Here is a 24,467-nt window from a genome sequence, read left to right as displayed (position 1 = left end):
TTTAGCTAATTATTTTATTTTACAACCCGGCTATAAGCCTAAAACGGAAATAATAGCAGGCGTAGCGTTTATATTTTAAATTATTTTACGGAGCTTAAAGGAATTACGGCCTATTTGCTACCTAATTAGGAAAAAACTAAAGGTATTTAAAAAAATGGTTTTAATGCCGAAAAAGCTTTCCATTTCCCCGGAATATATTATAATAAAATAATCTAGCATAATTAAATTTATGCTAAAAGGATATATTAAATTATAATATTACGGGAAAATATTAGCTGCTACGCAGCTAATAAAAACCTTGCATAATAGGAGTACTATAAAACCTTTTAAAAATAGCCCTTTATATAGATTATCAAATTATATTAATATATATGCATCGACCCCCTGTTTACTCTGCAGCTACCTGACTGTTCAACACCAGCTGCTTTTCGGCTTTTTCCTTATTATCACACTCGCCTATTTTAGAGACTTCAGATCGAGGCACGTCAGCTTGCAACACTTGCTCTTGCTTCAACTGACGCTTGTGGAGGAAGTCGGTCAAATCTGTAGAGGGACATGATTAATTCACTACGCATATAGTATTGTTGAGGAGGTTCGTGACTTACAGATCAGGACGACAGCAATCAAAGCAAATGCCAGGATTGACGGGAATCCCTTCTCGTAACGCGGCGCAGTTGTTTGCGGGAAGATGAGAATAGGAAGAAACGAGTCTGCATATATGTTAGCGATGAGATAATTGTTGACTGATAATTTAGGGAGCGACGCCACTCACTTGTAGCATAAAACAAGCCGTTCATGCTTGAAATAGTCAATGCTCGCTCTTCCGCATTTCCATTGTTAATCTCATTAGCCCAAGTCTGTCTCCTGGTTAGCTTTTACCCCGGCAGATCCATAAGGGTTGGAACATTACCCATGCGACAGCTGTAACATAACCTCCTGCGCACAGGAAGAAAGCAGCGATTTTGGGTGCATCAGACTCTGGCCAAGCCGTCAAGATGGCGGATCCAATAGCGGTTGTACACAGCTGTGACAGATAAGGTCAGTGATGCACAATTTTAGGACAGCTTTTACCAGTTTCTGCAAGAACATACCAGCGGACCCATCATCCAATAGGCACGATTCGCAAACATATCAGACATCATGCCATAAAAGAAATCCGTAACCATGGAGACCAAGTTCGCGCAGGCAGGAATGACATTGCGAAGTGCGACGGAATATCCGGCCGACTTGAGGTACACGGAGAAGTATTGGTTGGCCTGACAGCTGTTGCCGTAGAAGATGTACATCAAGCACAAGGTCCACCAACGCCAGTTGCCAAACATGCGCTTGACGAGCGCCAGGTCCATCTTGCCGGTGACGTCTGTTTTGCCAGCATAGGCAGATCGACGCATGGCAATCTCCCTGTCTTCCTCCGTGATATACCACGCCGTTGTATTGTGTGGGTAGTCTGGGAGCAGGAACCAGACCGAGACAGCTACTGGCAGTGACATGCAACCACAGACTACATGTTGATTAATAAAGCCGTGTGTTCAAGTGCCATAGAGAAACACTCACTGATGTAGAGCCATCTCCAGCCAGCTAGTCCCAAATGGCCGTCGAGGGATGCATGAATACCTGCTGCGAGGAACCCGGAAGTCGCGGAACCGAAGAAACCAGTGATGTGCCAGATTGCTACTCTTTTCGCCAATTCTGACTTGTTGTACCATGAACCAAGCAGGAAGATGATGATGGGACTGAAGGCTGACTCGAATAGGCCGACCATGAAGCGAAATGCGTACATATCATTGCTATTTCTAGCAGCGGCCTGAGCAAATCTACATCATTAAAAAGTCGTTAGTTGATGCTTTCGAGATGCAGCACTGCATTAGAGCAATGTAATTGTAAAACCTTACGTGAAGATGGTCCATCCAATCTCGCACACTACCAAGCAGATGCGTGGTCGGATTTTGAGTGCAATCGCATTGGCTGGTACTTGGACTATAGCAAAGCTAATGGTGTAGCACACTACAATCTTATCAGTGATTGAGATTATGGCGCGACGGTAAGTGATGGATACGAACTCAGCATGTATGTGTACTCATTTGCCTCGATATTCAAGTCCTCTTTCATGCCCGACACGTCTTGTATCATGTTAGTCATGAAGCTCCGAAATGGGTTCCCCGGAGTTGATTACTCACATGCGTTGGCAATGTTCGACTGATCAATGTATTTCATCCACTGAAAATATCTGGCTCAGCTTTGCTCATTTTCCAAGGGTACCAGAAGTACACTTACCCATCCCAAGGTCGCGCATATGAGAATGCCAAAATCAAGCTTCCTGACGAGCGCCCGTTCCTAATTGTCATGAGTTCAAGTAGACTTGTTGAGCTTTGAACATGACACACCTGCGGGCTCTTCAAGTGTTGGTCGGCATCCCAAAGGTGGTACAAAATCTTTTTTCCCAGCGATAATTTCTCTGGTGGTGTGTACTCCAGATCTAAATCTGCTACCCCTGATTTATGAGCTTCTGCCTCCTTTGTTGACATTATTGCGACCCTATCAGTTGTTGCAGAAACAAATTGACAGTATGATGAACAGATTTTTGTCAGCTTCAGCAGCACTGGATTCGACAGCGTATCAATACTTCTTGTCCTCCTTTGGATCACAGCACCCTCTCAAACCTATCGATAAGATACGGGACATTGAGCCCGGGGTAGTACCCAATGAACCGGCGCGCATCATCCGACATGGATTCAGGTATCTCCCCATCGGCCTCGCATAGCCGTATGCATAAAACGTTAGGCATAGGCCTTTCGGGCTCGGCGCCGATGATGCGCTGATAAGCATGCCGCTTCGGACATCGGGGCTGCGCGCTGATTAGCTGGTACGGTAACACGCGATCTGTGGGAAATTGATGGGGACTTAGGTAGCATTAGATATGGGAGAGAGGGGGGTACCCCCTCTGCGGCTTATATACATAGTTTACAGTACCGGATCAGCCGGAGAATTATGCTTTTACCGATTAGTGGTACGGTGTACCCTTTAAGCACTATTTTTTATATCCGATACGCCCTTTATACCGTACGACTGGATCTGTATCGTTGTTACGTATAGGCTTGATCCCTAAAATAGCAGCTTAACGTGCGCCCTTTAGTATTAAACTCCTAGTTCGCGATGCTATATATTGTATACGCAGCCCACTGCTGCCTTTGGCATTGCCTGGCCGGTGCTGTTTCGTAAATACCGCGCTATCGGTTGTTGGCAGATTATATTGCCGGCGCTGCTTTGGGAGCACTGCGCCCTTTATTGGCAGACCACTGCCGGCGCTGCTTTGGGAGCACCGCGCCCTCTGTTATTGGCAGATTATACTACCGGCGCTACTTTGGGAGCACCGCGCCTTTTATTGGCAGATTACACTGCCGGCGCTGCTTTAGGAGCACCGCGCCCTTTATTATTGGCAGATTATACTGCCGGCGCTGCTTTAGGAGCACCGCGCCCTTTATTATTAGCAGATTACATTGCTAGCGCTGCTTCTTTGGGAGCACTACGACTTTCGTTGGTGCTGGCGTTAAGCGCCCTTTATTGGCATATGCAGCCGTTGCCGTTGCCGTTTAACGCTACCACCGGATAGCAATAAGCTCTAGTTCTTTTTTGCGTCCTTTAGCTGACTTTTCGTCGCTAACGCGAATTACTGCATATATAACGCGTTAGCTACGCTTACGATGCTTTTTTTGGCGTTGGGCTCGCTGGCGAGCACCTTTTGGTTTGGTGAAGCCCCCCGATAGCAGTGGCTGACCTAGCTAGCTTGACTTGATTTGATTTGAACTGAATAAAATATGGACTTTCTCTAAATCGTAATAGTGGTGGTGCTACCATATAGGAAATTAATAGGGACTTAGGTAGCATTAAATATAGGAGAGAGGGGGGTACCCCTTCTGCGGCTTATATACATAGTTTATAGTACCGGATTAGCCGGAGAATTATGCTTTTACCGATTAGTGGTACGGTGTACCCTTTAAGCACTATTTTTCACATCCGACACGATCCACTCCAGATTTGATAGCCAATATGGTTCACCCTAACGGCGGCTCCACCCCGACTTGAAGCTCTAAAATAAAGATTATACGAGGGGGTTCTAATAGAGAAGCGTTGAGGTTTGAACCTGCGCAATTTCTACTGCGTCACCTTTGAGAGGGAAAACACCATTCTTCTATCTTTCTAATAATACGTCACTCTAGACAGGTACCATGTCGCCCAATACCAAGCCAATCGAACGAGCAGCAGTGCCTCCCGAGCAGCTAGCTTTGGCTCGAGAGATATGTCGGCCAAACCTGGTCAAGCAACTGATGCGTGAGAATAAGCTGGCACACTCGTTTGGAATGCGTATTGCCTTTTCCACGGAAATGCCCCTCGTAGCCAAGCGTGCAGGATACTCGGCGGTCCTGATGAACCTTGAGCACATGGCCATGAGTATTGAAACCATGAAAGACGTGGCAGTATCTTGCCTCAATGTTGGGTAAGTCGGTTCAAATCATTTTTACCACTTATAACTCATATCCCGGAACGTCCATCTTACAAAAGAATCTCGGCCGAGGGCACCAAGATATGCTGTCCGGAATGTTCGGGCGGCATCCGCCTCGGCATACAAGACCCACTTTATCGACTACAGATCTGCTGATGCTTACCTATACAATGTGCGTAGAATAACACCTATGGTGGTCGTTCCCACTTGTTCCTCGGAATGGATCTCGCGGTGCCTTGACTCGGCAGCGCAGGCCATTATCGTGCCACACGTCAACAATGTTGAGCAGGCTCGCATGTGTGTAAATGCATCCAAATTTCCACCTCTCGTAAGTGCCAAGGAGAATGGAGGCTATTCCACCAAAGCTCTGCTTTGTTATCATGTAAGACGCTCTAACCATCGAGACTCAGGGACATCGCTCCGTGACCATGGTTACGGCAATGACCCAATATACAACAAATCTCAGCTATGCAGCCATTGGCGAGGTTGTCAATGATGAGGTCATGATAATGCCCATGATTGAAACAACAGAAGGCATTGAGAATGTCGAGTAAGTCTGAGCTACCGCCATGCAAACAGATACTCGCTCAGTCCATGTCCCCCTTTTTCCTGTATCCTCAGCTAACATCTGTATAGGGCGATTGCAGCCGTTCCAGGAATCGACGCCTTGCTCATCGGCTGTGCTGATCTTTGCATGGAGTATGTATCTCCACTTCAGCACCATGTAGTCTGGTTCAATGAACTAACAATATCAGATTTGGTATTCCGGGCGAGTACGATTCCGAGCTTTTCCACTCCTTGGTCGCCAAAGTAGCAGCCGCAGCGGAAAAGGCCAGCACAGACGGCCGCCAAGTGTTTGTCGGTCTCGGCGGTTTAGAGCCGCGTCCCGACTTGCTAGAAACTTTTGTCAAGAGACATGCATCAATAAGGTATGTGGAAAGTGTTTCCAGGTCTTATGAAACTGCAATAAGAGTGCAAAGAGGCTGACAATTCGCCTTTCAGATTCGCCATGGCAGGCAGAGATCTTGCGCTGTTGCTTGCTGGTATGAGTAAACAGGCTGCAGCTATGAACGAAATATCGACAAGGTTGTAGAAGTACTATTATGTGGACCACCTGGGGAGTCAGAAAATTAGCTATCATGCAAGTCTAGAGATCTTGTAAATATGGATATCACTAGGACCGAACACAGTAAAATACCTGATGCAAGCATTTATGCGTAAAGTGAAGTCTTGGCAATCAAGAGATAAACAGTAACTTCCCATCTAGGTTTACCTAGACCTATGTTAAACGGTCAGAATGTTTTGCCTTTACTTACCGCGCTATATGTCTCTCATCTCGTACCAAGAACCAAGTAAAACCGAAACAGCGCACAGTATGGCAGCACAAGATGATCTTGCAGTCCCACTACAATACTGCACGCAAAGCAGTGAGAGTATATATGGCCGGGAGGAAAATAAAGTGACGAGTGTTAATGGTTAAGGAATAAGGCGCTTATGAAAGAGTCTGGGTTCATCTTGTCGGAAGATAGAAGAGAGATGCGCTGAAGTTTTGAGCCAGAATGGATGATCTGATGGGGGGTTACTATCTACGTGGAATTGGCAACTTGATAGTAATAGTAGGGACCTGAACATGAGTATGATATATGGCCAAAAATATGTGAGTCATTGATTTGACTTTCGGTTGTTTTGAGATAGGATCTTCAAAGGAAAGGGGTAGTCTTTGCTGATTTCGTATGTCCTGTAACCGAGGAGACTGAAACTAGGTATGCAACACGGCTTAAGCTCATCATTGAGTCAGAGACAATGGCTGTCAATCAATGCTGCAAATTTTTTTAAGTTCTCGCAAACACAATAACCGAGGATACGTTGCGAGAAATCCTGAGAGAAGCTAGCCTAGAATCTGGAAGAGGGGGTGGATTTGCCATCATGATCCATCTCCTCTGTACGAACTTGCCGTGTGATCGTCATGTAGGGACTTTCAAGCAACGGGACCTTCTTGAAATGGATAGACCTTCTCCATACATATGTCAGCTCTGTGTAGCATACAATAGACCTCAACGAAGTGGCATACATGGGGCCCGCATACATGAAGAAACCAGAGAGCTTGGAAGGGTCCCGACTTAGTCTAGCCAATGTACAGCCGGGCCCTCTTCAGCACCGTCTGACCTATCAATAAAATCCACAGCATTGTGATGGATAGTAGTGAGTCGAAATAAGATTATCAAAAGTGATGTATAGTATGTTGTTGCTCGATGGCTCTCCCCCCGATACAATGATGAACTAGATTACATGTGATTTTCCATAAACTCGTAGATTGTTCTCTATTGACCGAGGTTACTCGCCTGAAAGATCTGGAGCGTTCTGCTTGTCCTAGAAATCAAACAAGGTGACCAGCATCATGTTATGCCTTCAACGATTGGCCTGTACTTCTAGGAACAAATACAATCAGTGCAGGTGGTTTGAGGGGCAGTCAGAGTAGTGGCCGCTTCGTTTAGCATACGTCGAATACTCCTCTGGAGGTAAACATCAACATGACATGCTAGTTGTAAATGGAATAATCCAAGTGGGCTACATGCACCCCAGAAAACCTAACACTGCACCATGACTAATATCTGCATGGCAGTCGGAGAAGGTGAGGGGGCATGCCAAACCTGGGGTGCATAATAGTAGCAAAAGTGCATAGCCACCTACCAACTTTTCCTGCTTCTTTAACAAATACTCACAAAATAATTAGAAATAGCCTCCTTTTTGCGCCGGCTGGGCCGAGGTACTCGGCTCTCGTAAAGAGACGAAATACTCTCCGCGGTCGCAAGGCAGGCCCAAAAGAGATTACGGAACTTCGCCAAGGTATCGCAGGTCAATGTTGAGAGGCTCAAGTTTGGAGTCACTGCAGGGCCTCCGCAGATCGTGGTTTGGTGACTAGTAGCTAGTGTGTTGCGATGCGAACGACAATTGGTTGTAAATACGTTTTGGACATATACGTTTTGGGAAATGTTTGCGGGTGGGGATATTTGGGGGCACTGTTCAAACATTGATGCGACTGACTCCATTCCCCGCATCAGACGGCATTGAAGGACTATGCGATGAACATGTCACTCCGTGAGTATGCGATGAAAATTGAGACAATGCAATGAAAATCTTCAGTCTACGATGAAAAATTTTGATATTCACAGAACTCGTCCGACGACTATATAAGCACCATGATGATCCGCTCATTATCATCAGAACTTGCAATCACCAAGCGGCTTGAACTGGATTTCCAACTGCGCCTACATTCTCTTTTCTTCAGAGTATATTCTGCGATTTCGCCAAAATGAAGACTTCCTTCATCTCTGTTTTTGCCATTCTGGGCTTGGCAAATGCCATTCCTGTTGATCAGATTCACCAGCTTGACACTCGTCAGCTCGCTTACTCTGATGAGCTCAAGCTCGGACAATGTGCTGGGAGCGTCTTCATTTTCGCTCGCGGCTCGACCGAAACGGACAACATGGTATGACAAGTCAAGACATTCACTGAATTGTTCTCTGCTAATTATCTCCAGGGAACGATTTGTGGCCCGCAGACTTGCTCTGCCTTGAAGTTGAATCTTGGCGGCGATGCCATTTGCCAGGGCGTTGGCACTGTGGATGGCTACGCCGGTGATCTCCCGAGCAATTTCTTGCCCAAGAACACCAATGACTTGGCAATTGCCGGTGCGGTCAAGCTCATCAATCAAGCCGCTTCGCAATGTCCCGATGCCAGCATCTTGCTCGGCGGGTACAGGTGAGTTGGAGAAGTCCCGGGAAGACGATTTCATATGGCTTAAGCTTACAAATTTCACTTTGATCAATAGTCAAGGAACTGCAGTCATGGACAATGCCGTTCAAGCCCTCTCTGCCGATGTCAAGAGCAAGGTCAAGGGTGTAGTGCTCTTTGGGTTCACTCGCAACGCCCAGGACAATGGCCAGATTCCCGGCTTTGATGCTTCAAAGACCAAGGTCTTCTGCGCCCTCGGTGACCTGGTCTGTGACAACACGCTGACCATTACTCCGGCCCATCTCACTTACGGAGTCAATGCGGCAGACGCGGGCAAGTTCTTGGCTGATGCTGCCTAGGTAGCAAGCAAGACCGGTTCGATGTCTTTTGCCAATTCACTGCAGTTAGTTTTGGCAAAGATATATGGAAAGGTGATGTTACACGCTCGTTACGCTGGAATGGCTGGTACCAAATTTTATTCTTCAGGTCATATATGAATTTTTCTACTTGTATATAGTCGAGCTTTTTTAGCAACCAAAAGAAAATCAATGCATTGATCAAAAATCGAGTCGCGGCAAGGCTACCTGATGATTCTAGGTTAGGGATTTGGTGGGTTGCTCTCCACAGCTCACAATGTACTGTACATATGTATGAACCAGCTTATTGACTGAAGGCTTGACAAATCGCGCGTGGACCACTACCTAGTAGGTATCTAGTAGGTTTCTTTCGTGCTGTCCAATTGATTCCGGAGATTTTTTCCGAACCAATAAGGATAGTAATATCTAGACAAATTTCTCTCCACTGAGATTATATTACCTGGCATTAATATAGGGATACTGGGAAGCATACCTACTATGTACCGTTCTGCTGAGTACCCGCTAACAGCCTACATAGGTTAGTAGGTTAGTGGGAACCTTCCATGCAAACGCAGGCTTTCTAGCGCAGATTCCAGTGCACACTGCATATCGTACTTGGCCACCAAATTAACGTTTCCAGTGAGATGCAACCAATCAAGCCTTGTAGCCTTGGTGTTCCAGGTTAGACAGGCGCCGGGCGACCCTGGACTCCAATGTACCTACGTCTTGTTGCGACCTTTGTAGTGGCTGCGACACATACGAAGTAGACACTCGGCCCCTATCCCCAGCAACGCTCATGATGGTAAATTTTCAACACCAATCGCCCGCCCTACGCGATCTATCCCGCACTATAGCTAGGCTACGTGGAAGCAGCGGCGTCAGTCAACAAGGTATACTGGCAGAATTGATTTTGCCTTATCCTGTCCTGACGGAAAGCGAATGCAATGCGCTACAGCTCCCGCAATTAGTATGCAGCGCATTTGTTGCTAAACATTTAAAGTGCTCGTTTAACACAAGACATTGATCCTTCCCTCACCAGATATAGCGTGTCTTGGCAGTGAAGGCAGAGCGACTGACTTTAATCATGCGATCTCAAGGCCGCCCGCTTTGCGATACCTACTACGTTTAGGTAGACTTGGATGGTAGCACTTGGGTGGGATTGCGCTGACACCAGCGTACGTAATCAATCATTGCCGGAAATATGAACTATAAGTGCACTGAAAGCATACGCTGACCAATAAGATTGAGTCGCTTGCTCAATTGCTTTATGACTAAGATATACAAGTATCGGCAGTCAAATATCAACGTTCGGTGGTGCGAGTTGATTGAGCATCCGAGTCTACAGAGGTCGCTACCAAAAGAGATCAGCCGGCCCACTTTTTGGAGAGGGAGTACGTACCGGCTTTGACAGCTGCTCCCCAGCTGGGAGTTAAAGGCCATTTTACTTATCGAAAAGTCTATTTTTTTAATAATTCATAAATCGTTATTTTTTATTTTTATTTATTTTTAAATTTTAAAAGCTTTTTATTAAATTTTTATTTAATTAAGGAAAAAATTTATATATTTTTTTATATTTTTTTATTATTTTTAAATCGTATAATTCTTTTAATATAATACGGAACCTTTCGATTTATGCTCCGACAGCTGGCAGCTACTTATATGGGTCTATAATCCAAAAAGTGGGCCGGCTGAAGACTTTTGGTAGCGACCTCTGTAGCGGCACATCGGTCCTTACCGCGCCGGGGCCGCTGACTGTACGGAAGTTGCTTCTATAAGTCGGGTCCTTGGCAGCCCCATATATGCCCACGGACGAAGAGCGATCACCGCCACAAAAATTAAGGGAGTCAGGGATGGCACCGTGGTTGCGTGGCTATTCTTCACGCCCACTGTGGGGATTCGGCAGCGCGACACACCTCAACCCCGATTACCAATCGGGGTTGAAGAGAAGCCAGAGTCTCGAATCCCGGCCGCGATCGCATAGCCCATGCACGAAGCAGACAACAGGTTGCCAGTATGAATTGCAGTTATATATATGAGATCGGCGCGACCTTGTCATTATGTGCTGGCCAACTCATGGCAACTCTTGATTTCAGCAACAGCAAGACCGACACAAACACAACAATAAAAACTAGACCCCATTTATATTCAGTGCAATGTCGTCCAAGAAGCCTTTTCGAGTCGTCATAGCTGGTGGGGGCGTCGCAGGTCTTACCCTGGCCAATATGCTGCAAAAGTTCGACATCGACTACGTGCTTCTCGAGTCTCACGGTGATATCAGCCCTCCCGTCGGAGCTAGCATTGGCCTCTTCCCAAATGGACTACTCATACTGGATCAAATTGGCTGTTATGATGCTGTCAAAGCTGTCGCCCAAGAGGGCCAAACCGAGAAGTCACACATTCGCGCGAGCAATGGCAAATCCCTGTCTACCACCAGTTATATGGTGGATCACTTGGAAAAGAGGTGATTAAACACGCAACGCCTGTCTCAGAATCCGGGTCCCTCGACTGACGGTTGATTGCAGGCATGGCTACCCAATGCTATTCTTTGATAGACAGTGGCTCCTCAAGGTTCTTTACGACTGTGTTGAACAAAAAGATAGGATCCTTGTCAACCAGCGGGTCAAGACCATCAAGACCACCGAGACTGGTGTCGAGGTTCTCACAGCGAGCGGCCAGACTTTTACTGGTGATATTGTGATAGGGGCGGACGGTATTCACAGCTCTGTCAGACGGGAGATGCGCCGCATTGCTGCTGCCACAAGACCCGGCTACTTCAAGGCTGACGAAGAAGACAAGGTTCCTTGCTACTACAAATGCAGTTTTGGTATAGCCAAGGACGTGGAGGGCTGGCCTACAGGCGAGCAGTGCTTTACTCTTGGCCGAGGAAAGTCCTTTCTCGTGGCCTCTGGTCCCGAGAATCGCTGTTACTGGTTCTTATTTGTCCGGTTTCCAGAACCCTTGTACGGCAAAGATATCCCCAAATACTCGCGAGAAGACGAAGCCGAGTTCATGAAAGAGCATGGAAACCTCCCAATCACGGAGGACTTGACGCTTGGGCAAGTATATGCGAAACGCGAGACTTCAGCATTGACACCACTACATGAAGTCGTCTTTGACAAGTGGTTTCTTGACCGCATCCTGCTAGTTGGCGATTCGGCACACAAGGTAATTATTTTGTTCCCAGCAGACTGTTGCATTGCTAACACGCCTTGTGAAAGCCAAACCCTATTGGCGGCATGGGCGGTAACGGTGCCATCGAAACCGCGGCTGAACTTCTGAACGAACTGCTTGATCTGAAAGCACAACGCCAGGCTGGCCTAAGCAACATGACAACTGCTGAAATCAGCGCCATGTTCAAGCGAGTTCAGGATGCACGGTTCGAGCGCGCGAAATTTACAGTTTCAACTTCCCACCAAATGCAAGCGCTTTTTGCATACGAGAACCCTCTTCTTTCCGACTTCATATGGCGAGTGGCTACGCCGCTATCAGGCGAGGATAACAGCATGCGTATGCTGTCCGCGAGGATCAAGGGCGGCATCCGACTGAGACATTCTCAAGTAGAACCACGCCCTCACATGGTTCCGTACGACGTTGAGCTTCCAGCCAAATCCTTTGGTGCCGCGACACAATGGGTTGGCCGTGGCTTGCTGGGGGCGGGAGTAGGACTGCTGTTCAACGCAGCACATTCCCAGAGCGGACGTGTTTGGCTGAGTCGGATGATCAGCCAGCCGTCCTTCAACGCGACTCAGAGTCTGCTCTATTCTCTGGCAATGCTCATTTCTCCGGCCCTCATTTATACTATTGAGGGTCACCGGGCAGGCAATCAAGGCAGCTTGCTGGCACTCCCGAGTCTAGCCACATTCAGTCTGGCAGCCCAGAGTATCACTCGAGTCGCACCCGCGTACACTACACTCAGCGCCCTCGAGGTTCACCAGGATCCAGCCGATCGTTGTTTGAGCGTCGATGTCGCAGAGGTGTTGTTCCCATCATTGATCGCGGGCTATCTTGCCCCAAGTGCCGTCTTGTTGAGCTTGCCTTCAAGCAGCCACAATGCGTGGCTGGGCCAGCTTTTACCGGCGCTGTTCTCTACGACGACCTTTGTGCTTGGCTACATTAACAAACAGCGGCGTCTTCACAAGGGTGACGGTAAAACTACTTCGACTTCTGGCGAGGAACATGTCAAGAAACGTTACAATGACAGCGACGTGCCATATATCAAGTCAACATACAAGATGGCCTTTGCAGTCCAGTCTGTCATACATATTACATCGCTCGTTTTGTCATTCCGTCAGGTGTGTGATGCTATGGCTGCTCTCACTTCACACATTTTTGCTAACTTTGTCACAGGGAAGCTATAATATGATCTCAGGTTCAGGTCTACTCAAATCTGGTGCAGGTCTGACATCTGCAGCTTATCTGTTACACGGCCTACACTCTCTCTGGAGTCTTCGGTCCCAGGGCTACATTTCCACCGCGAGGGCTTTGAAGGCCGCCGCCGGTGTTGTCTGCGGGCAAGTATTGGTTGGTCCGGGAGCAGCACTGACGGGGCTCTGGCACTGGCGTGAGGGCGTGATCGCGAGCCTGGCAAAAAAGGAGAATCATGTATCTCAAGACAAGAAGCAGGCGTAAGAGGTCATTAGAATTATCCGATGCGCCTTGAACTCTTACAACAGACTATGATAGATCTGTGCGAAGATTTTGGAGGTCATCGATGCTTGTATCATTACTGGCCATCTAATCAGCTTCATTACTGGATGAGATACTCTCAGGTGGCCCACTCAAGTGCAACTGAAAAATGCATGTTGCTGTTCGCTGTGATCTTTTTGTTGACATAAGGTGGCTGGGTGCGACCCACACTGTGGCTGTATATAGTGGGAGCCTTCCCCCGTCCCTTCTAAGGCAGTATTGCTGGTCAATCTAACGAATATTGAACATACCTTTTGACACTTTTGGTTACTAAAACCACTCAAGGCCCGGAAGCTGGCTGTTTGAATTGCAACGTTGGTCTCTCCTCACTGCATGGCCCGCATACCTGGGTCATTATTGGTGTCACCCCGCCACTTGAGCGAAGATGTGTTGGAATAGACAGTCAAGGCCATTTGACTTGAGGCTACCTATCCACTAAAGAAAGAACGGCTTGAGAAGCCGGTAGCAATTTGAGCCATTTCCAACGTATGTCCGTGTTTGGTCAAAAGTCCAGTGCTGTCATGGCCCTTGGAGTGATGCTGTATCCCATTGGATCCCTCCTTAAGACCTCAAAATCCTTTATCAAAACCATGTACCGTATACACGCCGTCTCCTCTCGTCAAAATCAAATACTCATCGTCCCCGAGTACGTACGTCTTTTGGCATGCGCTTTTCATCACGCCAGATTTGTCTTTCGGCAATTTCTCACCCTGCCAGAAATGCTTCGCCGAGCTTACTCCAGATCTGTCTAGGTAAAATTCGATGTCCTGTTGGTGCGAATCCTGGCCCGATTCCTTGAAATCATGCAGTACAATCAGCGATTTCGATACCGATGAAGAAAGAGAAAGATCGTTCCGCACCTTAACTTGCCTCCTGTTGTGTTGGAAATCCGAGTCTTGTTGGCATTCACCAATGGCTAGGATGTCGAAGCTATGGGGAAAGGAAGAGATGTGAACTAGTTGCTGGTTCCAAATACTGTACGCCTTGTTCAGCATTTTCGACGATGTTGGGAGATAGTGGCCACGGAAGTGATGACGAGCGATGCTGAACGCCTTTGTGTAAATATTGAAAGATATAGAGATCTCTACATCGCCGCCTGACTTTGGACAGCATATGCCCAATTGTCTGGCTTTCTGCTCATTGCTCCATGATGCTCTTAATGATATTTCACAAAGTACATAATCGCCATGAGAACTGGTCTTCCGAAGCAATATGTGACGCAAGTATGCATGAGACACCTTGATAGTTTTGGGAGCGTGATGGGCTTTCCATGACCCGTCATTGAACTCGTATACAACCAAAGCCTTATCGTGAAAGGCCGCCATGAAGATAGTATTTGCTTTGTAGGGATGCATGATGAAATCGAAGCTATCGATGTAGCTCAAGCGCGGGCGAGCGCCAAACTCAGCAAAATGGCCAAGCGGAGATAAACAAAGCGAGGCCTGCAACGGCGGGCCGAGGTCGCCAGGTCCAAAGTAGCCGAAATAGCACTTCTCTAGATAGCCATGTTTGTAACCAGTGACACTGGACATGTCTATCTTCTGCATACCGGACTCTGCCATCCACATGTACACTTCGGCATTGGTCGTGACAGCAAGGACCCTCTCCCCTTCGGTGGAGCATCGTGTCAACGGTAGTGGGAGCGTAACGGATGTACAAGTATCTCGCTCCATATGCCAAATGCACATCTTGTGACCACTTGTCATGACGAACAATTGATCCCCCAGTGCCGTCTCATAAACTACATCGGAAGTGGTATGGCCTGGGAATGAATAAGCCTTTCGTATTCTTGTGCGTAGCTCATCGATCACAATTAGAAGTGGTCGGCGTGGCACGGTTGAGGTCCACGCAATGCGACCGTGAGAATACCACAGCAACCGCTTAGTACTTTCCAAATCTGTCTCTTCTCCCATCAGTTCGTTGACTTCTATATGCCGCGCCAATTTCTTGGTAAAGTCAGCATCCAGATAGTCGTCGTAGGAATGGACGCCACCTTCGAGGACTGATAAACTGGTGTCGAGTTGAAAGTAGTCCTCCGTGTCGAGTCTCAGATTGTTTTCAAATACAGTCGTAAACTTGCCATGACTCCGACGACATATGAGCATCAAGGAGCGCCTGAAAAGATCACTTTGAATGATGGACTGGTCATTCTCTGATTCGAGTCGAATGCGCTCCTTCAATCCAGGCAGGCATGCATCTGCGAACCGTGGCCAAACATCGTCGCTGAGACCGGCGTGACGCCATGCACGACAGACACGAAGGTACGCGGCAAAATCATCGCGTTCCAAGTGTTCAATGATCAAAAGGTGAAGCTCGATGGTCAGACGCTGGTGGATAGATGCATCGGTTGATTCCCGAGTCGCCGGACCCAAGCCAGGTTGTTCTGAAAAAGCAGAGAGCATCATGGACAATTGGTCAACAGCTTTGACCGGCTGGCCTCCTTGAGGATGTCAGAAGAGCTTGTGTATGGAGGAGGGGTGATCGCGACGTTGTGTTGCGCCGATTGAGAGAAGATATCTAGGGAGGTAGCTAGGCAGCAACTGAACCCACCCCTCTTCGGGACCGAGAACCAAGCCTGGAACGCAAGGATCTACTCCTTCATGTTATGAAAGAAATTCTGGCGATGAATGCTGGGGAGGTTGACTTAACATGGCGTGCAGCTATACGCTTATAGATGGGATCAGGACTCTAAATTCATTTCTCTGCACTATAACCAAATGCATTCTTATCCCCATTGCTACTCCTGGTCTATAATTTCGGACAATAATAGAAAGCTTGGGGTACGGAATCAGGTGAAACGAGTACCTACATAGTAGTATACTACTGGGGAGTACCCCACTGTCAGTGCGCTGTAGCGGGGCCTTAAGTCCTACTATCCATCACCAACAGTGCAGTAGTAGTAAAGAAAGTGCTGGGAAGCTATAGTACATACCAAAACCTAGGTAAGAATCAAAGGGCCCAAGAACGCTTGAATCGCTGACACAGATACAATCACTTCATACGTAGTTCTTTATGCAATGACTGATGGTCAAAGCCTTCATATCTTCCAGCAAGATGTTGGGTTCGTCATTGGATGATGTCGTGCGGGGTCTTGTGCAACAATCCTCGCAACTCAGCCGCACGCGTCCTGATCGGCAACATGAGCATCAATAATTATGTACAAAACTACCGAGAAGTATTGAAGCAACACGGCTCATCAGAACGAAGCAAACAGCCACGACTCTTCATCTCGCCCCCTCTGAAAGCACAGAGGCGTCCTCCAACTTGCCAAAAGTCGGTATACGTGCTCAACACTTGCTGAGTCTAAGCTCCCCGAGCATGCGCCTCCTGCGACTTGGAGCACAGGACGAACTCAATGAGTACCAGTTCAATCATGACCCACCCCGTTATGCTATCTTTTCGCACACCTGGGGGCCTCCGGAAGAAGAATATACGTTCCAAGATTTGATACAGAAGCAATCGCAAGATAAGAAGGGATACCAGAAGATACTGTCTTTCGGAAAGCAGGCTAAGCTGGATGGTCTTGACTTCTTCTGGGTCGATACCTGCTGTATCGACAAAACCAGCTCAGCCGAGGTGGCAGAGGCGATAAACTCCATGTTCAGATGGTACCGGAATGCACAGAAATGTTATGTGTATCTCGAAGATGTAGTGTACTTTCATGGCGCCGATATTGACACTCAATTTCGAAAAGCTAGGTGGTTCACTCGGCGTTGGACCTTGCAAGAACTCATCGCTCCCAGAATCGTCGAGTTCTTCTTGCACGACTGGAAGTCCCTAGGTAGCAAGGAGGCACTCAAAGAAGTAATTCACGAAATTACAGGCATTCCACTCAGTGTACTCCAAGGACGTTCACCTTCGGATTTTCCAGTCAATGAGCTGATTATGTGGACAAGAGGTCGAGATACGACACGCCCGGAGGATCAAGCATACTCTTTGCTGGGAATATTTGATATTACCATGGTACCAATGTACGGGGAGGGGGCGGAAAACGCTCTGGCACGCCTCCGGAAGATACTATATGAGGAATTTGACTGGCCAAGGCCTAAAACTCTCTCTCTGGATCTCGTTGCTCGCAAAGATCCAGAGAGAGACATAAAGGAGGAGGAGGAGGAAGAAGAAGAAGACAACTCCGAACCCGAGGATGTGGAAAGCATATTCTCAGACACCGATGCCTCAATGTCCTCGAAATCTTCAGTTGAACTAAATCCCGTCCGTGTGAGCGGAATCAGAGAAATAACGCGCGTCTTCCTCGGTCACGATGAGTTCAAGTCTCTATGTACTGCTGCGATCAACAATGTTGCCGCGGGAAAGAGCCGTGCGCACATTCGTGGGTTTCTCAAGAACTACGGGAACCATTTAGACGAAGAGGCACGCAATCCGCTACAACATCAAGCTGCTAGATTTGTTCGAGAAGTTGCCGGACGGATCGCTGATGAAATAAGATGGTCGATCACTGGCTTTGATGAAGTAAGAGAGAGAGAAACGACAGCAGAAGAGAAGCCGAACTTGGAAAAGTGGCTTTCCACTGTTGGGGAGGGGGACATGGAGAAGGCGCCGCCTCCACCTCCGGCTGACGATAACGACTCAGATAGTGATGGATCAGACGACGGCCTCATCACCGATGACACTTTTCCTCATATCGAAGCTGTCCAGGATTTCCTCCTCTCGAGCAATGCTTTCGAAACTCTACTTCGAGCATTTGAAAACTGGACTAACCTCAAGAGACGTCCGGATTCTGATACAAAACCCACAGCTAGTCCAACGCCGCAAAGCCAAGAGACGATAGATTTCAACAAACCCGTGGTGCACAATGTTATGCTTCCAGTGGATCACTTGATGCCAAGCACTTCAGACAATGTCGAGAAGTCGACACCAGATGGCTCAGTGATTGATCCGAACCCTGGCCCAAGGAGCAGAGCAGAGAGTCTTCGGTCTCTAATTTGGAGTATTCTCGACTTCTGGGGCGTTCTTTTCTCTTTCCATGATCTGATGGATCTATTTGTAGCTCGTCACCCAGTCGGATACGAGAGAGTTCGCTGGCGTTGTGTAGGTTGACCAATTATAGTACCATGCTGTTTAGCCCGTGATATTGATATCTCGCAGAGCTGCAATACTGTACTTTGGGGGGACTTTCCCGTTGATGACTCCCACGCCTTGGCGCAGCTGAAAGAAGATTTGCTCAATAACTTCTCTCCGGCCTCCAACCATTCAAAATCTGGATCTGCCGGGAAAGGATCAATGGGACATATTTCTGAGCACCACGGCGAACAACAAGCACCCAGTCATGAGAAGGCTGATCAAGCTAGTACCACTTCAAATCTAAACAAAACAGCAGGCAGCTCAGATGCTTCCTCTTTCCCTAGACGAGAATCTGGGAATCTTTCCGAATTGGTTTCTGAGGCGAGCAACTTGACCACGTCCAACCAGCACCCAGTAGGCTTGACTAAAGTTACCGTCGACCGGGGCGAATCAATCTATTTTGAAGTCTGTACCGATATCGGCAACTCCGCTGTTGGTCATTTCGAAATTGACATAACCCAAACTGCAACGGATGGCGAGCTGTTTGAGAAGATCTGGGATATATACAATCGCAACCGCGGGGTTGGTCTCAGGCGTTTGTTTCTTCGGCCCTGCAATGTGCATTTTGTCTTGGTGAGCATTGCATCATGACCACCACTGAACCTTGCTGACATCTGGGCTAGTTCTCAATCAGTACCGTAAAGACCACACAGTACAGCGCCGGCATTCATGAAAAGCCTGCAGAATATCCCCCAGATGAGGAGCTCCAACGCCGGCGATACCACTACCACACGCCCAAACTGATGATGCCCCCTCACGTATTTATACATTTTCTGCACCGAGCGAGGTGGAATGTGTGGGGAGACCATGCCAACGATACTTGGCTCAAGCGACTGCCCAAGAAACTCAACGAGAGTATGCTTGCTGCGCAGGCATCTGAAGCTAGCTCAGATCCAGACCTTGCCTTTGGATGGGGTGTACACATTCTAGATGGGCCGAATCATGCTGTTCTAGGCTTCTTTCTCGCCGCCGGGCTCCTGATTACTTTTGTGATTTCGTGCTTGATTCTGGGCATTGCAAAGACCCAAGAGCAGGCTTTTGGAGTTGGGCAGTACTTGATTGCGATACTTGTCGCACTCATGTCTGCAGTGTATTTCAAGCTTCAGGATCAGTGATCACATCTCAATTCGTAATTTACAATGCAACAAGAAAGAAAGAAAATGGCCGGACAAGTTGATGCGTAACCACATCCCGATCTGAACTAGATGGCATTTGTGACAAATCATGTGGCAAGAGGATTTTTTCTATCGATTCCAGAGTAAAAGGCGGAATGGCGCTTCACCGTGGAATAAGAAAATCTGTAAGTGCGGCAGGTGGCCCTGGTGTCTTGGATTTTGCGCGTCACATGATCAGTGTTTTATTTAACTCAGCATACTTTGCTGAATACAATATCTCAGGTTCCCTCCCTATTTACATTGCTTGCCCATTTTCTTCTCCTGTCACATTCTCTTTCTTCTTCCCGTCTCTACATACCGGCATTCCATAATCCCGCTAAAGGTGCCAAGCCCCATTGAAGAATATGGCAGCTCACAAATGGCGAACACCTAGCCAAGTAGACGAATAAATCAAAGTGCAAGTCCCAAATCAAACTAGATGGTGTAGCGGAAAAAGGTGGCATTGTCGCCCTTTTCACGCTCCTGGGTCATCTCCTCAAACGTGTACTCGGAAGGCGGCTTGAACTCGCGATTCCGGCGGGCGTTTTCTCGGCGCAGGTAAATGGTCATGATGATGGCCAAAATGGTCGATATGGTCTCGGTCGCGATCAGCGTGCCGTGGCCAGGGTAAAACATGGGCGCGTCCTTGGAGCGGTACAGGAAACCAGCGATGGCGCCACCGAGATTGCCGAAACCTACGTGCATTGCTGTTTGCAGTGGAAAAAAGAAAATTGTTAGCCAAATGTGGACAATAAATGAGCTCCCGAGAGATTTCGGCATTTGCAAAAAAAGAAATAGTCGACTCACCGATACCGACACCACGCTTGGTCGAACCGCCAATGTTGTTGCCATTCCAAGCTACACCCTGTGGCACATTGGGGTAAATACCCATGGCGGCAAAGAAAGTACCGGCGTACTTGAGGTGGTTGTTGCTTGAGCAAATAAGGAGGATGAAGCCAAAGATGGCGACACAGTTGAAAAAGATCATGTAGATGCCACGCTGTCCGTGCTTGTCGGCGAGCCAGCCGGCGCCGATGCAGCAAATACAAGCAGCGACATAGGGAGGGACGGTCATGAGTTGCGAAGTCTGAACACGATGTTAGCTTATTGTTGCGAGCTTCCATGTATACTTTGAGACCTACCTTGTCATTGGTAAACCCTAGACTCTTGATGATCGTCGGTAGGAACAAGGAAAAGGAGTACAGCGGAGTGTAAACACCAATAGTGATAAACACTGATGATTGTTAGCGCGTCTTTTCCCCCTCCTTGGCCCATTGTATGGCTGCCAATTAGACTCACTGTGCACCCAAATCTTCCAGTCCTTGAGAGCATCCCAGAAGTACTTCATGTCAAACTCATTGGCCAGCGCAGAGCGATCCTCCTCCAGACGGCGCATGACCTCATCTTTCTCAGTCGGTGTCAGAAATTTAGCCGTATCAGGATAGTCCTGCATGACGAAATAGGCCGTGACAGCTGTTCAATCTCCAGTCAGCATATTGCAACCTCAAACAATGTCAATGATCGGAGGTGAGCTTACCAATGATAAAGGTAGCGATACCCTCGAGGATGAAAATCCATTGCCAGGCGCCAAGTCCTGCGACGCCCTTCATCTCCACGATACCACGAGCAAGCAAACCACCAAACGCGCCGGCGGCAGTGGCTGCGGAAAAGAAAATAGCCATTCGCAGACCACATTCATGGCGCCTGTACCAAACTAATGGGAAGTAAGTCACCACAACTCGAACAATGAAGAATTATGCAAAAATTACTGACGGGTAATGCTAGAATCGCAAAATCAGCGTGCTGTCATCGGAGGCATTGGGACTCGAGAGTGACTTACTAGTAGGTGATACCAGGGAAAAGACCGCCCTCGGCGAATCCAAGAGCCATACGCGCGGCAAGTAAGCCCGCATAATTGTGAACAAGGCCCATAGCGATGCAAACAATTGCCCAAGCAACCATGATGCTCGGGATCCAGACGGAAGGGCGAAAGCGCTTCATGGCCAGGTTGGAGGGAATCTCGGCGGCGACATACCAGGGGAAGAAGGCGCTGAGGGCAGTGTTGTACTGCAGACTCTTTGGGTCCATTCCCAGCGAGACTTCGAGGTCGGCGAGGCGGGCATTGCCAATGTTGGTGCGGTCGAGAAAGCTGAGGAGGTAGAGCAGCGCAAGGAATGGGATGAGGACCCAGTCGATCTTGCGAATCAGGGCCTTTGTCGCTTGTGCGTCAAAGCCACGACGCTCGACGGCGCCGAGATCTGATGTCTCCACCAGGGCCTCCTTGTTGGTCGTTTCGATGCTGGGAGGAGTCGACGACTCTCCTGACGGCTCGACCTTTTCGTGAGTCGTCGCCATTTTGTGTGACGGGTCGCTTCGTTACGCGAGATCGTACCAGCTAATGAACAACTGTGCCTTTGTGTGAGGAAAGAAGGAAGTGCAAAGATTGCCCAGTCGCCAGAGAACCAGATAGCTAGATGGGAGGAAGAATGGGCAAGGGATGGAAAGTAGAAGGGAAAAGAAATTTTCAGCCCTCACATCTGAAAAGCAGCAATTACGTGCCTGGGCTTAGACGTTTGTAAATAAATTTGGGTCAAGGACTAGTTTTGTAGACAATCGGGTGGAAACCCCAAGCCGGGTGGAAGGAGTCTGATAAAAGAAAATTAAATTGAAAAAAAAAAAAAGCCAAGGGTGTCCTGAGGGGTATGAAGAACAGCTGTGTTGGGAGCTATCCTGTAGAAAGCCTTGCAATGGGTGCAAATATTCACAAGGGACCTGAGACCAAGGCGAGGGTGTGTCACCTCGTGGTGTATGTTGTGATTCCTTGGCAGCTTACTTGTCTGTACGCCCGAAATGCTTAAATATTGTACGGATCAATGGATGTTGAATTTCTCCATTCCCAGTGCCCGGGTCAACGGCGAAAAAGCATCTGGCGTGTCTGGGCAACCACGATGTTTCTTTTTGCCATCTGATGCCTCTTTGTAGCTAATCTTGTCTGAGACAACGGGAATCGATAGTGGCCCCGGGTGACGAGAAGCTTGATCTTGTTTTCCCCCTTTGGGGATACCAAGACAGCAAGACTATTTGGATGCCTCCCAATTGCAACAACGCCTTACACATGGCTATCTCCTGCCGCCATGATCAGCATCTTACACGCAGCTGTTTTTTTGCTTTTTGGAACATAATTGCCCTATCTCGTCAGATCATGTCTTTCAAACATGGAAAATGGCATTATAACGTTTATGCGTCTTTGATTGGACGGGTGCCATGTCGCATTGCCAAGATGCAAGGTTTATAGAGTTGCCAAGTGCTCGGTAGGCTGTCTACTAACCAGAAGAGAGCATCATCCCCGTCCTTACGCACTCAACCTCAGTAGCATACCATTGAAGGCAGGATGTCAGTGGTCTAGATTGCAAGGGGGGTAGCCAATTGCTGCGTGTCCAGTCATCTCTTGCCAAATGAATGCGTACATGAGAGTGTAGGGTTGCTTTGCTTTATTGATGTTACCAGTCCCCCGGGATCCCACGTACTCACCGCCCAATCTCATGTGTCAGCAGCGGCGGCAGCAATATCCAGGTACTGTACTTTTTTTCCACGACGACATACGGACTGCAGTTGTATAGGGAGACATGATCATGATATCCAGCCGAGATTAGCTCGAGTGCTCATACAGAAGAGGAATGGAAACCGAATGAGTGGGCACTATTACTGATCCACCGGATTAGTTTCCTGGGGACCCCAACGCGGGGTAAAATAGTGCAAGAAAAAGAGCCCAAGCCAAGAAATAAGGAATCGAAGGAATGCCCCAGACGAGCCAGAGTTCCCCAAGACAAACAGAAGCTGGGCAATGAAGGTGTCGGTCCCAGCTTATCCCCCTTCCCAGGACCAACCAAGAAACTTTCCCCCTCTTCGCCACCACCATGTTGGCGGCTCGTCTTTCGTAAACACAAGACTATTTCAGCTTCATTAATCTTGGCACATCCAATCTCATCCACGTGCGCTGCCGCATTCCTGCTACTGTGTTCCAACCCAAAGGAGAATTGGGCCGACGAGCCCGTCAATCAGCATCACCAATAGCAAGATTCGTCAACCGCCCCGAAGGTTAAATGGGCAGTGGCTTGCCAAGCTGGCGCCAAGTCCGCCAGATGCCCTTTGATGACAATGCACTGGGATGGGGGATACAGCCCATAACAACATGGGGTTGGGGGTGGGCAGAAAGGGCCAAGCATCTCAACTTGTGCAAGCCTGTCTTGACTGGGCGTTGCCAACCACTATCGCACCCAATCCGCACCCTCTGTCAGCAGCCACCGACAGGCAACGGCAACGGGCGACGGAGGATGCATCGTCGTCTCCTCCCTTCCCGCTCGTCCATTACACCTAGCTTGCTCTGGGGAACGCGGCGATCAGTAGCCTCCAGCAGCAAAAAGGTTGCCGGCAGATAGCACAAGCAAGCAGCCCCTGTGCATTTTTCTTGAATCACGGACATGCCTTGGTCACCCAAAGATCCAAGAGTTTCGAAAGCAACGGAAACGCATGCGAGAACCGGCTTCTAGAAGGCTGCCGACCAGTTTTCTCACGTGGTTGTATCACCTCCCCCGGAAGCTGGAGCCAAGCAAACGGCGTCGTCAACCCGATAACTGCAGGGCCCGAAAGCGGCTTGTGTTGGCTACCACATACATTTCGCTGTGCTCGGCTGCGGTCGTGTCACCGCTTCGGTTGGGTGCAACTACTCTGTTACTGTGTAGCATGCGTCCATCCCAGAGGTCCCAGATACTTTTTGATTCCGAGGGAACCATTCGTATGCAGGTGAGGTGTTATTGGCTGGCCCTAGACTTGGGAGCACTTTCGCCTGAGCAGATTTGATTGCGTCTGGCAACGGAAGAACCTTGCAGGTAGGTTAGGTAGGTCTAGGATCTAGGATACCCTCCTTGCCTGCCGACTCGCCGGATCTCGACC

The 24,467-nt window shown here is 48.4% G+C and overlaps 7 protein-coding genes across 7 annotated transcripts; 4 read left to right on the top strand and 3 right to left on the bottom strand.

Annotated features, from left to right (window-relative positions):
- Window positions 1-388: 388 nt before the first annotated feature.
- PFICI_09127 (uncharacterized protein) lies at window positions 389-2,525 on the bottom strand (the record flags this gene model as incomplete). The annotated part of the gene is made up of 11 exons (XM_007837708.1): window positions 389-543; window positions 606-710; window positions 773-857; window positions 911-1,024; window positions 1,092-1,501; window positions 1,555-1,814; window positions 1,893-2,004; window positions 2,061-2,120; window positions 2,178-2,217; window positions 2,275-2,334; window positions 2,385-2,525. 11 exons carry the CDS (start codon window positions 2,523-2,525, stop codon window positions 389-391), a joined length of 1,542 nt encoding a protein of 513 aa, XP_007835899.1.
- A 1,701-nt stretch (window positions 2,526-4,226) lies between these two features.
- Window positions 4,227-5,594, top strand: PFICI_09126 (uncharacterized protein; the record flags this gene model as incomplete). Its single annotated transcript, XM_007837707.1, has 6 exons — window positions 4,227-4,495; window positions 4,682-4,829; window positions 4,912-5,051; window positions 5,138-5,200; window positions 5,257-5,430; window positions 5,504-5,594. 6 exons carry the CDS (start codon window positions 4,227-4,229, stop codon window positions 5,592-5,594), a joined length of 885 nt encoding a protein of 294 aa, XP_007835898.1.
- Window positions 5,595-7,814: 2,220 nt separating this feature from the next.
- Window positions 7,815-8,595, top strand: PFICI_09125 (uncharacterized protein; the record flags this gene model as incomplete). The annotated part of the gene is made up of 3 exons (XM_007837706.1): window positions 7,815-7,991; window positions 8,043-8,263; window positions 8,334-8,595. The coding sequence occupies 3 exons, from the start codon at window positions 7,815-7,817 to the stop codon at window positions 8,593-8,595; spliced, it is 660 nt and encodes a 219-aa protein (XP_007835897.1).
- A 2,150-nt stretch (window positions 8,596-10,745) lies between these two features.
- Window positions 10,746-13,221, top strand: PFICI_09124 (uncharacterized protein; the record flags this gene model as incomplete). Its single annotated transcript, XM_007837705.1, has 4 exons — window positions 10,746-11,053; window positions 11,115-11,757; window positions 11,811-12,884; window positions 12,940-13,221. 4 exons carry the CDS (start codon window positions 10,746-10,748, stop codon window positions 13,219-13,221), a joined length of 2,307 nt encoding a protein of 768 aa, XP_007835896.1.
- Window positions 13,222-13,847: 626 nt separating this feature from the next.
- On the bottom strand, window positions 13,848-15,680 carry PFICI_09123 (uncharacterized protein; the record flags this gene model as incomplete). The annotated part of the gene is made up of 1 exon (XM_007837704.1): window positions 13,848-15,680. One exon carries the CDS (start codon window positions 15,678-15,680, stop codon window positions 13,848-13,850), a length of 1,833 nt encoding a protein of 610 aa, XP_007835895.1.
- Window positions 15,681-16,596: 916 nt separating this feature from the next.
- Window positions 16,597-19,475, top strand: PFICI_09122 (uncharacterized protein; the record flags this gene model as incomplete). Its single annotated transcript, XM_007837703.1, has 3 exons — window positions 16,597-18,327; window positions 18,385-18,933; window positions 18,984-19,475. The coding sequence occupies 3 exons, from the start codon at window positions 16,597-16,599 to the stop codon at window positions 19,473-19,475; spliced, it is 2,772 nt and encodes a 923-aa protein (XP_007835894.1).
- A 474-nt stretch (window positions 19,476-19,949) lies between these two features.
- PFICI_09121 (uncharacterized protein) lies at window positions 19,950-21,869 on the bottom strand (the record flags this gene model as incomplete). Its single annotated transcript, XM_007837702.1, has 6 exons — window positions 19,950-20,221; window positions 20,322-20,601; window positions 20,657-20,748; window positions 20,814-20,987; window positions 21,052-21,252; window positions 21,368-21,869. The coding sequence occupies 6 exons, from the start codon at window positions 21,867-21,869 to the stop codon at window positions 19,950-19,952; spliced, it is 1,521 nt and encodes a 506-aa protein (XP_007835893.1).
- Window positions 21,870-24,467: the final 2,598 nt, after the last annotated feature.

Source organism: Pestalotiopsis fici, assembly GCF_000516985.1.
Source record: "Pestalotiopsis fici W106-1 unplaced genomic scaffold PFICI_Scf_6, whole genome shotgun sequence".
NCBI lineage: Eukaryota > Fungi > Ascomycota > Sordariomycetes > Amphisphaeriales > Sporocadaceae > Pestalotiopsis > Pestalotiopsis fici.
The sequence above is the reverse complement of the archived record's forward strand: the minus strand, read 5'-3'. Positions and strand labels throughout refer to the sequence as shown.